Source organism: Parasteatoda tepidariorum, chromosome 3 (assembly GCF_982258835.1).
Source record: "Parasteatoda tepidariorum strain Cologne lab strain chromosome 3, Ptep-v5.0, whole genome shotgun sequence".
NCBI lineage: Eukaryota > Metazoa > Arthropoda > Arachnida > Araneae > Theridiidae > Parasteatoda > Parasteatoda tepidariorum.
The window spans coordinates 97,107,983-97,122,474 of NC_141757.1; the positions used below are offsets into that span (position 1 = coordinate 97,107,983).

The window sequence follows — 14,492 nt, forward strand, 5'->3', positions numbered from 1 at the left end:
ATTACAAATAATTTGAAATATGAAAAAGTTATGAAACCTGAAGTCAGCACATGAAACTGGAGATGTTTAAAAAAAAGAATAGCATTTTAAATTTGGAACTGATTTTGGATTATTTATATGAATTTGAGCACCTCTATAAGATTGTACTCACAAACAGGTCCCCTGTTACCCTCCACCAGCTCTGTCTCATTTTAATTACATACTTAATTGAATAGTGTAGAACATAATTTTATAGCACACATTATAAATAATCAAGAAAACATGAATACGCTAATGCTGGTTATATGAATTCTAAAATAAAGGAATATTAAATATATACAATAAATTAAGACCATTGAAATAAATACCAAAACATTCTAAATGATTTAATATGATTTCGATATGATTTAATATAAAAATGTGTACAAAATGAAGGGTTAACTATTGGAAATAAATATATTATATCTCTATTTAATAAAAAATTATCAACATAAGACAACTTAACACAAATTTTTTTAACACTAAAAAATTTAAAAGAAAAAATTATTAATTTTTTTATTATTTCATAATACATTGAAAATTGAAGGTTAAATATCATTATTTAATTGCACTTCATTGAATTCTGAAGGCTGCTATAAAACATTACTTAATAACAAATTGAAGGCCAAATAACATTATAAAATAACATTAAATTAAAGATAGAAGACCATATAAATCACTACATCAAATATTGAAAACCAAGCAAATAACATAGTTTAACAACACTGTATTGAATATAATAATGAAGAGCCAATAAAATTATTTCACGTATGACAAACAAACAACAAGCATTATAAGAAAGTAAAATACGAACTTCTGTCCTTTGTTGGAGCCTCTTATTCATTTCATAAATTCTAATATCTGGCTGTCCAAAATAAGGAGTATGTCTCCTGAAATAAGATGAAAAGGGAGATGAATAAAATGGATCATTTGGGGGTCCGCCGGGGAACCCAACCCCCGGATTCAACATGGGTTTCATATGGAATGATCAAGTCCTAAGCATCAGATAAATATTTAATTGTAAATACGGCTTGAAAAATTTCAACCGTTTCATATTGTCATCGCATAACCACGTGGCGAAAATCACGAACTTTGAATAATGTCCACACTTGTAGTCCCGCCATTTAACAAAGGCAAACAACAATACTAGTTTACGCGAAGAAACAATACTGGCTTTCAAGTTACTAAACCTTCGGCCATGGAAGAAGCCCGCTTCTCTTTGCGTTTGGTATCAGAGCTCGTGCTGGGAGGGGGGAACGCAAATTTTTCGTCCACCCCGTAGCGCGGTACACATACGTTCATCCACATAGGAGATGGAGTTGGGGAAAGGGGGAGTTATAACCAGAAGACTGCTTGAGGGGTGGCTGGTGTACTGGTATGACCTTGCGTAATGCGTGGGACCTTCCACTGTTCGATAACGCGGGTGGACTCAGATTTCAGATTATTCTTATTATGTCAAAATAAAATACAAATATTGGTTGATGGATTTGTGATGCCATTACGTAAAGTTTAATCAGTTGGAAAGGTTTTATAATTTATTTATTTTTACGAGTTTTTGTTTTATGAAAAAAATTTTAAAACCAATCACATTCTTACGATGTTAATACCTATGTTGTTAAAAAAAATTATTATAACACACACACAATTTTATTAATAACCTAGGTAATTCCATGTTAACTACACGTAAAATTTGGAAATTGATATTAATTATATTAGTCACTAATGAATAACAACTAATATAATTATCATCAATGTTAAGAAAAAGTTAAAAGTTGGGGAATTAGTAAAAAAGTTGCTACAATTAAAAAAATAATAAGTTGATTATGTTAATTTTTCACGAGCGTGCGTAGAAATTTTCACAAGATGCAGCAAAAATAAATAAATAAACAAATAAAGACAAAATAAAATAAGTAAAACAATAATAAAAAGATAGTCATATGACAAAAAAAATCATGGAAGAATATTTATCTTTTATTTCGGAAAAATAGTTTTTCATGTCAGCATTCGAAATTTTTACAATCAATTTCAATAAATTAAATTAAGCTTTAAAATCAATATAATATGATTAAAAATTTAAATTTTAAGAAGAATTAAATTTTATAACACAAAAATAAATAAAAATTGCGCTTTATTTATATTCTTTAGATTAAATATGATATAAGCACTAATGATTTGAGTAAATAATGATTTTTCTGTTATTTTTTAATAAAAAATATTTTTTGTTGTATTTTTAAATTGCAAAAAACCATATCAGTTAATTTTAATAATTTGCTGAAAAATAATACAATTTTAACACTTAGTGTATAAATCGGAGTATAGACACTTATTATTTTAAATTATTTAAAATTAAAAAATAATTAAATTTTAAATTATTGAATATTAAAGGAGGTGCAAGTGCACTCCTCTTGTGGCCGCCCATTCGCATTTTATTAATAATATTTTTTATAAATATTATTTTTATTAGTAATAATTAAGTTAAACTTTCACTATTTTATACACAAAATGCAGGAAAATTGAGATTGCAGAGAAAGGCGTAGCGTTCTTCCATATTTTTGAGGTAATGGGAAATAGTAGAGTTAATATTTAACTCTTGTATTATTATTTAACGCATGTATTATTTTTTAAAACAGTCTCAAATAAAATTAGTAGTATGAAAAAGTTATAAAATTTAACTTTCTGTCAATACCCAGGACTTGTTTCAATGCATAAATTACTTAACGTTTAACATACATTCAAGAGCATGTTTAACATACATTCATCATTATCTTAGTAAAAGACTAAGACATAAACAGACCAAAATTTAAAAACTAATAGCAATAAAAAATATCAGCAAATTTTCGAGGGCAATATATATAAAAACACATAAGGGATACATAAACTAAACGTCGAAAATTTTTTTCCATTTTTTTTTTCTTTTTTTCATTTGTGGCTTATCATTCATTGTTTTATTAAAAACATAAAACCATTATTTTATACGAAATGATAAAAATTTAAAATAGTGTGGTCATATTATGGCCATTTAAACATCATAATTACGAAGTTAAAAGAAAAATTAATATACCCCTTTTATTTATTTTCTATAAATAGTAATCTCAGTGTTTTTTTCCAAGCGCTAAATTTATTACTACAGCCTTGCTACATCCTGTAGTTTTACAAATTTTTCAAGCAGTTTGTTGATCGAACAGAAAGTAGCATTATAACTGCACTTAGTTTAAAAAATAAAAATTTCTCCAAACGATATATGGATTAAAGGGAAAATGAAGGCGGTTGGTGCGTAATGGCGACAACAATCATGTTGTTGGTCTCGAAATTGGGCAGCTTTCATCGACCAGATCATCCTCGCCTACAGCGGGAATATTTTACATTATATCTCACTAAACTGTTTTTTTAAAAAAAAACCTGCTTTCGAAAATTTCAACAGCGCGTGTTCTCGCTCTCGCAGCAAAAACTATTAGATCAAAGAATATATGTTTAGGCATTCTGCTATGAACATATAAATGATGCGGACATTAATTTTTGAGTTATTTCATGTTTTTAAGTCGAACTTTTTTTTTTCTGCATCGTTCGTTCTGCGAAAACTATCAGTTGAATTATGATTTTCCAAAGCTACGTACATTTTACTTTGTTTGAATTTCTAACTCATTTTTCAGTAATTGAATGACTATTTTTTCTTTTTTAAGAACGAATCATACCATTCTATCGTGATTTAAGCAGTTTCATCGATAATCACTGTGAGTGGAAGAGGTGATATGAGCGAGCTCAAGCGACACAAAATTTGTTGGATATTAGGCTTTAAAGAATTTCGCAAGTTTTTATAATTTGTTTCGATCACGACTAAGCTTTCAGTACACTCTTCCTATTCTTAGTATTTTGTCAAGATAAAACGCCCCTCCCCAGTGGGCGTTGAAGACTTCTAGGGGGGTGTTGGGATTTTCTAGAGGCTGCATATAATCTTAGATACGAGAGGGAAAAAAATTAAACATCGAGTAACACTTTAGATGTAATAATTCTATTCCTTTATTGAAAAAAATCCATACATATTTAATTCTGCTTCACGTTACATATTATTAAAGTAGTTATTAATTCAGCAATTTATTCAGAAAAAGATTGCTGGTCAATTTTATAGTGAAATTAACGCTTTGCTTGCTGCAAAGTGTTACACAAAAATTTTTAGACTTTGAAGTTTGATGTGATTTATTTTGAATTCTTTTTAAATTCATCATAACCATATATAACAATAGTTTGGGGTTTGAAAAATGATTTGTTTTTAAAAGTTATTTTACGCTCTATTTAAAAGTTATCTGTAAATAATTCTTTCTTACTAGCGGGCTAGTTCTATAAGAAAAATGCAAATCTAAAATTATTTTTCAGTAGAAATTTTCAATAAATTTAAGATATGATTAAGTATACCATATCGAAAATAACGAATGTAAAAAAGTTCTTTTTTTATTTCTAAAAAGAAAAGATTTAAAAAAAATTGGTCAATTACCGTTTGTTAAAAAAATTGGGGGGGGGGGTGGCGTTGAAGTACATTTGACTTGCAAAATGGGCAGTGAGTCAAAAAAAAAAAAAAAAAAAAATTTCCCCCACCTATGAGTTAAGACGATGTCATTTTGTTACTAACATATAGTAAAACTAATCAGTTAAAAGTCATGGGACATGACAATTTCAAAATAAGCATTTTTACAAAAAATTACCCAATTCGTATTTTTTTAGTGAACTATTCAACCGATTATTTCTATATTTTGCGCTTTAACATATAAAATACATAGTTAACGTGATTTAGTCGGTTTGTGGAGGGTTAAAAAAAAATAATAATAATTCCCCCACCTATGAGTTAAGACGATGTCATTTTGTTACTGACATATAAAACTAATCGGTTAAGAGTCATGGGACATGTCAATTTCAAAATAAGCATTTTTACAAAAAATTACCCAATTCGTATTTTTTTAGTGAACTATTCAACCGATTATTTCTATATTTTGCGCTTTAACATATAAAATACATAGTTAACGTGATTTAGTCGGTTTGTGGAGGGTTAAAAAAAAATAATAATAATTCCCCCACCTATGAGTTAAGACGATGTCATTTTGTTACTAACATATAAAACTAATCGGTTAAGAGTCATGGGACATGTCAATTTCAAAATAAGCATTTTTACAAAAAATTACCCAATTCGTATTTTTTTAGTGAACTATTCAACCGATTATTTCTATATTTTGCGCTTTAACATATAAAATACATAGTTAACGTGATTTAGTCGGTTTGTGGAGGGTTAAAAAAAAATAATAATAATTCCCCCACCTATGAGTTAAGACGATGTCATTTTGTTACTAACATATAAAACTAATCGGTTTAGAGTCATGGGACATGTCAATTTCAAAATAAGCATTTTTACAAAAAATTACCCAATTCGTATTTTTTTAGTGAACTATTCAACCGATTATTTCTATATTTTGCGCTTTAACATATAAAATACATAGTTAACGTGATTTAGTCGGTTTGTGGAGGGTTAAAAAAAAAAAAAAAAAATAGTGTAAGTAAAACTTAAATCGTGATTCAATTTTTTCCCCTCACTCTATACGCACAGCCTCATCTGGGAGGATAAAGAAAGAATATTTTAAAGAATACTATAAAAAAAGAATATTTTTTCATTTAGTATACTCTTTTAACTTCTTAGGAAATTTTAAAATAAAGTGTTACAGTCAATTGTGTTTTCATTTATATTGCATTAAAATAAAACAAATAACAATTTGCAACTAATGAACATTGCTTTTTAAACATGAAGGGGGGGGGGAAATGTTGCTTAAGGATAAGAAGGGGTATAAACACATAATGCCCTTCTTACAGTGCATATATGCCCTCTCATCGAAGTAAATAGCTTTTAAAAGAAATACATAAAAATTACATGACCTTTTTTTTCTGAAAAAAAAAAAAAGCTTAATTTCTTAAAAATTAACCAAATATAAGCTTTAAGTTAATGGGTGACTGGAAGAAGATAAAATTCTTTAATAATATAGAAAATTTTTTATTCTTAATCATTTTTACTATTTGTCGCCTAAACTTGAAAATATATATATATTTACAAGAATATTTAAAATATTTTAGAAAGTTTAGCAGTTTTTCGATTTTTAATTAAACTGTAGTAAAGTTTAAAAAAACATTACGAAAAACTAGCTCTTCTTGCAGGTTTAACTGGAAGAAATGTGTTAAGTTTTAAAGATTCACTAAAAAGCTCTACTTTTGGGTAATTGAAAAGAATATTATCTATAGTCTTTCTTTTTTACTATAATTTTTAAAAAAAAGCTGAAAAATTGTTTATAAAAGATGTTTCCAAGTTGTTATACAGACTTGCCAGAACTGGATGATATATCCATGTATCAAGAAATATATATTAATCATGATATACCGTAGATCGTCAAAATCATGCCCTACGATAACTATCGATTAAGATAATTTCTATAACGATAATTTTAGAATACGATATAATCGCAAGTGTAAAAAAATACTATTGGGTAAAAAAAAAAAAAAAAAATATTGGCTTATGTAAAAATGGTGTCGATCAAAAAATTAGCGCAATATATCGTAAAATATCAATAGTTAATGACGATATATTACGACATTGAAATTTCAATATCGTTCAGCACTAGTTCTGACCAGACATCAACAACTAAATTGGCTTGGCTACCCAAGGATCTATTATGAAATTAGCAATATTTTTTATTGCGTAAAATACAACAAAAGTTAGGTCATTCCCTACCCCAAAAGACTTTTTGGCGTCTAAGCTGGAAATAAATATCAAAATCCATTTTTAAAATTATAAAATATTACACGTGATATAGCACTTTAAAATAGAGGGAGGGGGAATCAAGAGATGTAATAACATTATCCCGTACTATTAAATTACTTTATATTGAAACGTTTCTACATTGTTTTTATTAATTTTACTTTTTTTTCTATTATCTTCTTCATTGTAGTCTGTATGCGAGTGCCCGAATGAATTTAAAGACTGATTTGAGACGTCTTTCTATTTGTTGGCCACCTGTCTTGTCAGAACTGGTCAAAAGTATTGAAAGTCTTGCGAAATTTTGTTTTTAATGCAAATTTTTCTTCTTTTTGTTTTCTACTTACAACTGTAAGCCTCATGCTATACTTTGTGGTGCATGAGGAGTTAAGTCGTTTAAATAAAAAAAATTAAAAAAATAATACAATCTTTAATTTTAAGCTGTTGAAACCTAAATTCAAAACTCATAAAATTCTGCTTTCATATTCTTTTAAGTAATATGGCAAAATCGTCTTAAAGTGTTTTGCACCCTAAATACGTTTTGTGAAACAATTTGGCATCCATTATGTCTTGTTACAATAAAAAACATTAGTATAAAATCAGAAAACGATTCCGAAAACTTTTCCTTACACTAAAAATCGTTTTCAACTTGTAAAAAATTTAATTGTTTAAAATTAATCGTTTTCAGTTGTAAAAAATTTAAAAATTTATTTAAACAGATTTCTAACAGAAACATGGAATAAAGTATTTCCTAATCCTACTTTAACATTGGCTACTAACTATTTAACTACTTTAAGCGAACAATTTCTGTCTTTATTAAAAAATAAGAAAACGATATTGGAAACTTTTTTTCTCTCCATACAATCGTCAGCTCATAACTTTTTTCAAGTTAAGAGAAACTTAATAGAAAGTTAATAGGGATCTAATAACTTTTTTCAAGTAATGAGATCCCTATTAACTTTTTTTAAAACTTTTTTCGGGAAAGCACAATTTAAATAGTAACTGTTCTACGACAATAGTACGTAAGTTGTGTGTAATTTTAAACTTATTTTATCATATTTCTTAAAGGTAATGGAATGTTTTCTTTCACGATTTAAACATTAATACATACGGAAAATAATCTTAAGGTTTCGAAAACTTTTTAACATTCAGACAAAAAGGTATTTATTATTATGTTCACGAAATTATGTTATTTTTTAAATTATTTTATTATTCTTCAGATTAAAGGTGCAATGTTCGGCAAAGTAAAAGGAATAATAACCCCACAAATTCACGTTTAACGAATGACAGAAAACTCAATTTTAGCGCAAAATCGAAACTCCGCAACTAAAGAAGAGCACATCAGGGAGGAACAGGGAGAGCAAAGTGAAAGTCAACTTGCGACTCTTCCAAAATCAATTCCTGTCATTCTATTTCTAGGGGCGAAAGAGATCAAGCTGACATCATCATGGACGAAGAAAGAAGCTAATGGAATACCACTAACCCTGACAAGGAATGAGATCGTCCGGAGAGTTTATCGAGCTGTTTCTATTCAGCGTGCTCCCATCCCTATTTAGTTTCTTCAATATGGACTCAACCTGAATTCCAAGATCGCAAAACATAGAAGGTGGGAGTTAGTGGAGGGGAGAACAAAAGATGTTAGACCGGTGTTTTTACTGTTTTTTTTCTTCTATTTTTTTCGATTCTACTTTTGTTACTATTTTGAGCGTAAATTTCAAAAAAAATCAGTGCTGTCTGGAAATAATGATGGATAATAATTATACGGGAATTTTTTTCCCCCTTAGTTCAAAAGTTATTTTTCAGATTCTCGAGAAATGTCTATTTATTTCCACAGTTATTCTTTTTAATAGAAGAAAATGTTTTGTGAAATATATAAAAACGAAACTGTTATTTTAAGATTGACATAAAAATATTATTTTAATCTTACTAGTTTCGATTTAACTTTGATTAAAAAAAAAAAAAAAAAAACTCTGTGCTAATATGAGAGAAACGTATACACCAAGAACAAATAAGAAATGCATAATTATAATTAATAATAAATGAATAACTATTCGCATTAAAATATATAAGGAATCAACAATAAAATTTACTAAATGTAAGGAATAAACAGTTCATATGAGAGAGAATTCTAAATATATATCGGGAATTTAATCTTATTAACTATTCTATATAAAATTTATTTATTTTATTTAATGAAGTAAAATTATTGGTTAAATTACATTTTTAATTTGTTTGAATATATTACTGAATTTAATGAATACTGAACACCTGCACGTGATGCTGTATAGGGGTTTGTAAATGTAGTAAAATAAATACAATAAAACATCGGATATCTTAAAACGAGTTACATTAAATAGCTCAAATCTAGAAAATATTTAACATTAAAAAATAAAACTTTCAAAATTATTAGAAAATCTAACCTTAATTTAAATTCAGGCAATGTATGTATTTTTTTAATAAAAAAAAAAGCAAGAAATGCATATTAGAAAAGTAAAGTTCATTCGTATGACATTCCTTTTAACCTAAAGATCAAAAGAAAATTTTTTTTCTTCAGTTAATTAAATATAAGTTCAAATAAAAGAAAGAAAAATATAACTAGAATTATGCTAACAAAGCGACTATTTATTGGATAACGAATAATTGCAAGTGATAAAGTAAATTATTATTCAGTTGCATACGTTAACCTTAAAATATATCATTTTTACCTCTTCGGAAAATGACAGTTATTTCATCAAATGAAAAGACGAACGAGATGGGTTTAGTAAAAATCAATATGACGTATCGATTTTTAAGGATTGCATTTACGTAAGTAATACGTAGCAGCTGAGGAATGGAATAAAACTATGCTATCTAGTAGTTAATTTATAATTATTAATATATAACATAAATTCATGATTAATAAAATATTTTTTTCCACAATGTTTTGTTTATATCTTTATACATTGACAGAATTGATTTTATTGACAACAAAAACCATTTTTATTAAACCCCCATAATTTTTATATATCCCCATTATTAGGGTGAAAAAAATGAATTTTATTAAAAACTAAAAACATATTTTTTTTCTTTTCTACCATTAGTATGAATTTTTTCAAACGATCGATACATGAGAACATTTAATAAATAATTTAACTTAGTTTAGTTCATTAAAAATTAGTAAGTAGACGGAACAACTAACTAACACCACATTGGAACTAATACCTAATGGTTTCACTTGTCAATTTACACTTGCTTAAATTTTCACTTGTTGTAGCACTAAAATAGTTTTCGCCGAAACTTAAATCACCGCATAGTGGGAAGACGATGGAATTTAAAATTTTAAAATCATCTGAAGTTATTAAAGTTCTTTATTGATTAAATATTTGCTAAAGTTTACTTATTTGTATATTATTAGAACCACTATAACTTTTCTCTTCTTACACCCTCTCTCGCTTCTTCCCCCCCCCCCCAAAAAAAAAAAATATTCTTATTTACACTTATTTGTAAATTTGTTTTCGTCAAAATCAACGAAAATACATAGAAGTTTTTTGATTTATATAAATTACTTTTTAATAAAACTTAATACATCGAATTGCTTTAAGCAATTTAAAATTTATTTTTATCTAAAATATAATTATTTTACTCTTTATCAGCCACTATTCCGAGAAACATGAATAAAATATCACAAGTATGGTTTAAAAATATGAAACGTAAGGTTATATCGATAATTAATTTGGCAATTGACTATATGTTTTACTCTAACACAATTACTTTTAAATAGGTTTCAATTTGTTAGTACTAGTATTAGGAGCAGATTATAAAAATTTTCGTAAATAAAAAAAATGTAAGATATTGATGCTAAAATTAGTATTTATATGTTTTACTACAATAAAGTTACTACATTAATCACTTTCCGCTTTCCTAAAAAACTGTGGGAAAATATATTCTGCGTTAAAATTGTACAAATAATTTCAAGACTGCTAGAGAGTCATTGTAGTGTCAGCTGAGATAGAACCAGGATAAAAATTTAATTAGTTATTTTGAAAATAAAATATTAATATGAAAAAGTTACAATATTTTTATTCACTACTACTTTTCGGTTAGTTAATAAGCAACTCAAAATTAGACTTATAGCTGATTTAATTTCTGAAGTATTTAAATTCTCATTTAACAAAATGTTTTGTAGATGGCGCCACATTAGTATAGAGTTTCTGGTTTAATAGAGAAATTCCTTTGTTCTATGTCGTTTCAGTTAAAACTTCTATTTGTAGGGAATGGTGCTGCCATCTGTTGAGTTTTAATAGCAACTAAACTTCAGTCACTTACAATATCCTTCCCCATTATTTCAGATAAAATAAAAATCAAAACTTCTAAAAAATGAACAAATTAAAACATATGTAAATACGATTAATTTCAACATTAATAATGATGACAGCAAAAAATTTAAATAGAAGTGTTTTTTCCTCTTTCTATATTAACAAGAACCGGGCACTGTTTTTTTTTTGTACTGTACTTTACATTACATTTAGTTTTTCTGTGCAAAAACGATAAAATTTAGAAAACTTATAATTACAGTGTTAATGAAGTAAGCTTGATAAACAGAATAATTTTTCTTATAAAAAATTGTACTTTAACATTCAGAATGCTATTTTAAAGTATTAAACATTCAATTATAATAATCACTAAGGTGAGTAGAAAAATTTACAGGGAGTACGATGGAATAAAAATTTTTTATACTCTATTAAAATATTGTAATTAGTTCGAGCTTGTAAAAAATACAACGCCGGTCGCTGTGTAGCTCGTAAAAATGTAACTTCTTGGAATTAAGAATTTTTTTTCCCTCAAGCTTTTTAATTTTACACAATTTTGCGTTGCATTTTGTTTTGCTGGGTCAAAACTAAAAATTTGAAATTGCTATAGGGTGTAGATAAATGTACAGGAATCTACGAAGGAAAAAAAATTTAAAATTTAATTATTAAATCGAAAGTTATTTACTGTTAAATATATAGTAAAAAAAAGCATGCAGGTCTTATTTTTATTTATAACTTAACGCCTTAATGCGAGTTTAGCTCAAAGTTGTATTTTGTTCAAAAGACGTTTCACTTCTAAGCGATTTTTCTTTGTTGCATTAAATAATTACTCGTTATTCTTCGTACTCGAGACCCTTATTTTATAAGCACACCCTTGAGTTCGCATTTAAACATTAAAGGTAACAAAAAAAGGATGAGATGCTGCCCGATATAAATTTTTAACATTTATATTGAAACATTTAGAAAGGTAAAAAAAATAAAATAATTCAAAAAAGAGATTAAGAAAAAACATTTTCCTATTTGAACTGTCACTATAATTTATAGTTACATAACTGTTAAAAATTCCGTTCATGACTGAAATTACTTCTCATCAATTACTTTTTATTAAGTCAAACATTCTGTATTCCTGAGTTTAATGTTTTTTTCTTTCATGAACAGTTAAACATTTAATTCCATACAAAATATGTTTGAATTTTTAATTTTTACACCATTTTAAAGACTATAATTTTTCATACGTTCAAAATATAAAATTTGAACAAAAATGGTCTAATAGTTCCAAAGAAATCGAATTTTAAAGAAGTTTATTTCAAATTCGATTTCGCAGGAACTATTAGACCGATTTCGTTCAAATTTTGTGTTAAGGCATAAAAAATTACACTCTGTGAAATGAAGGAAAAATTTATATACCTAACAATTGAAAAATATTTTTGAGTATAATTTAAAAAAATAATAAAAAATTATAAAAAGTTATTGTTTGTATTGTTTTATAATTCTGTACAAATATTTTTCGATTCACTTAAAAAATTCTCGAGTTATGTCGGCAAAAGACACAAAAGTAAAATTACATAAGGAGCCAAAACTTTCAAACGCTCTCCTGACCAAACTATTGGAGACATATATCCCAGATAGTGGCTCTAATTTAAAGGTCAGAAGCACTTTCAATTTATCATATTTTTAGATCATTATTTATTTGTAAATTATTTGGAATCAAAAAGTCCAATAAAATCAGCTTAGCTGATTTTATTTCAGCTTGACTAAGTAACATTTGACAAAAAATAGAAATCACATAGCAGACTGCAATTTGATTTTCTATTTTTGAAATGTGAATGTAAGTGCACTTAAAAGAAGACAATTTCATTAAAATTTTGAAGGGGGGGGGGAATCAAGAAATGTAAGGAGCCCCTTACCCGTGCTCGAGAGGCCTGCCATCTGGCATGGTGTGGGGCGGCATGGGATGAGGTGGTGGTGGTGGCCCCTGCGGGTGATGAGGTGGCATTTGTGCGGGCATGGGGCCGTGATGATGGTGGTGGATGGGGGGCCCTCCCTTCCAGCCGGGCGGCTCCTCCAGGGCGGGAGGTGGCTCTCGGGGGCCCGCCCCTCCTCCGCCGGGGAATGCGGTCCAGGTTCGGTTCACGGCTGCCGGGGCACGGGCCCTCCCCGGGAGGGTTCCCCTCCTTCTGGCGATGAGGGGTCTTCAGCCAGGCACTGTAAGACGCATCACTTGCAGGCGAAAACCTACACTGCTTCACCCTGCAAGAAAAAGAAGAAAAAAAATTGAATTTCAAATTCATTAAAGAGATACATAGGCAATTTAATTATAACTACAGAGATTTTTATTTGGTACACAAAATTACATTTATTTAGATATAAATTAAAAATATATATATTTTCGTCATTATATAATATTAAAAAAAATTTAAAAAATGCATCCAGCATATCTAGCAATGCGACGTTTAGTAGAAGTGTAAAAGATTCTGTAGAAGTGTAGATCACGCAAAAGAGAAAACAAAAATATTGAATGAACTAAAAGCATTATGAAAATTAGGTCGATATCCAGATTGTATTTTAAGTTTCGTCCCCTTCAAAACTTTTTTTTTATTTACATTCACAAGAAGTATTCTTTTATGTTTTTAAGAAGATTTATTTATTTTTAAAATTGTTTGCAAACTTGAAGAATGACATTTTTACGTCCGTTTTCACGAAAAAACGAATCTGAACAGTATGCTACTAAGAAATTCATCAGTACATATTTCTTCTGAAGAGAATATTTCGTTTTCTAAACATTTTTAACACCTGGAATTATTTTAAAAACAGTTTTAGCTCATCTCCGTGATAGGAAACAGATAATTTATGAAAATAATATAGATCTTTCTTAGTATTAATTTTAAATAATACCTAGATCTTATCAAAAATGAATATGGCAATTCTCAAAATTAAAAAATCGTTAGCGCCGCTCTTTGTTTTGGATGTTCAACTTGACGTTACAATTTGTTTTGCTACGCTAAAAAGATAAAAACTATTTGAAATTTTGATGGCATGAAGAAAAAATGTACATAGAGTACGATGGAGTAAAAAAAATTTAACATTCGATATTTAATTCAAGAACTGTTAACTGTTAAACTTAGAGGAAAAAACACCACGCGGATAGTTCTACAGGCTGCAAAAAAAAACAAAAAAACAACTATAGTGAAAGGGCCATGTTTATTTATTAACTTCGGGAGTTTTTATGTTTTTTTTTTTCTTTACGTTAGAGTTTATATCAACACAATGTTACATCAAATCTATAAGATTTAGAAACTTGAAATTAAGAATGTGTGTTGAAAAATGGACAATATATTCAATGGAATTAAAAAATAACTTACATTAAACTTAGAGGGGGAAAAAAACATGTTGGCTGATTT

At 27.9% G+C, this 14,492-nt stretch overlaps 1 protein-coding gene across 7 annotated transcripts in view; it reads right to left on the minus strand.

The window, feature by feature from the left end:
• Nucleotides 1-14,492, minus strand: part of LOC107436332 (LIM domain-binding protein 2) — a 104,114-nt gene that overhangs the window by 18,677 nt on the left and 70,945 nt on the right. For 6 of the 7 annotated variants that reach the window (XM_087159827.1, XM_087159825.1, XM_087159826.1 and 3 more), the window contains 2 exons: nt 12,999-13,341; nt 833-908 (listed from right to left, as the gene is read on the minus strand). In XM_087159827.1, the coding sequence (XP_087015953.1) occupies nt 833-908; nt 12,999-13,099 (177 nt within the window). In that variant the 5' untranslated portion in view covers nt 13,100-13,341. Of the gene's footprint in view, nt 1-701; nt 747-832; nt 909-12,998; nt 13,342-14,492 lie in introns of those variants that run through there. The other variant, XM_043052666.2, reaches the window with a different exon arrangement.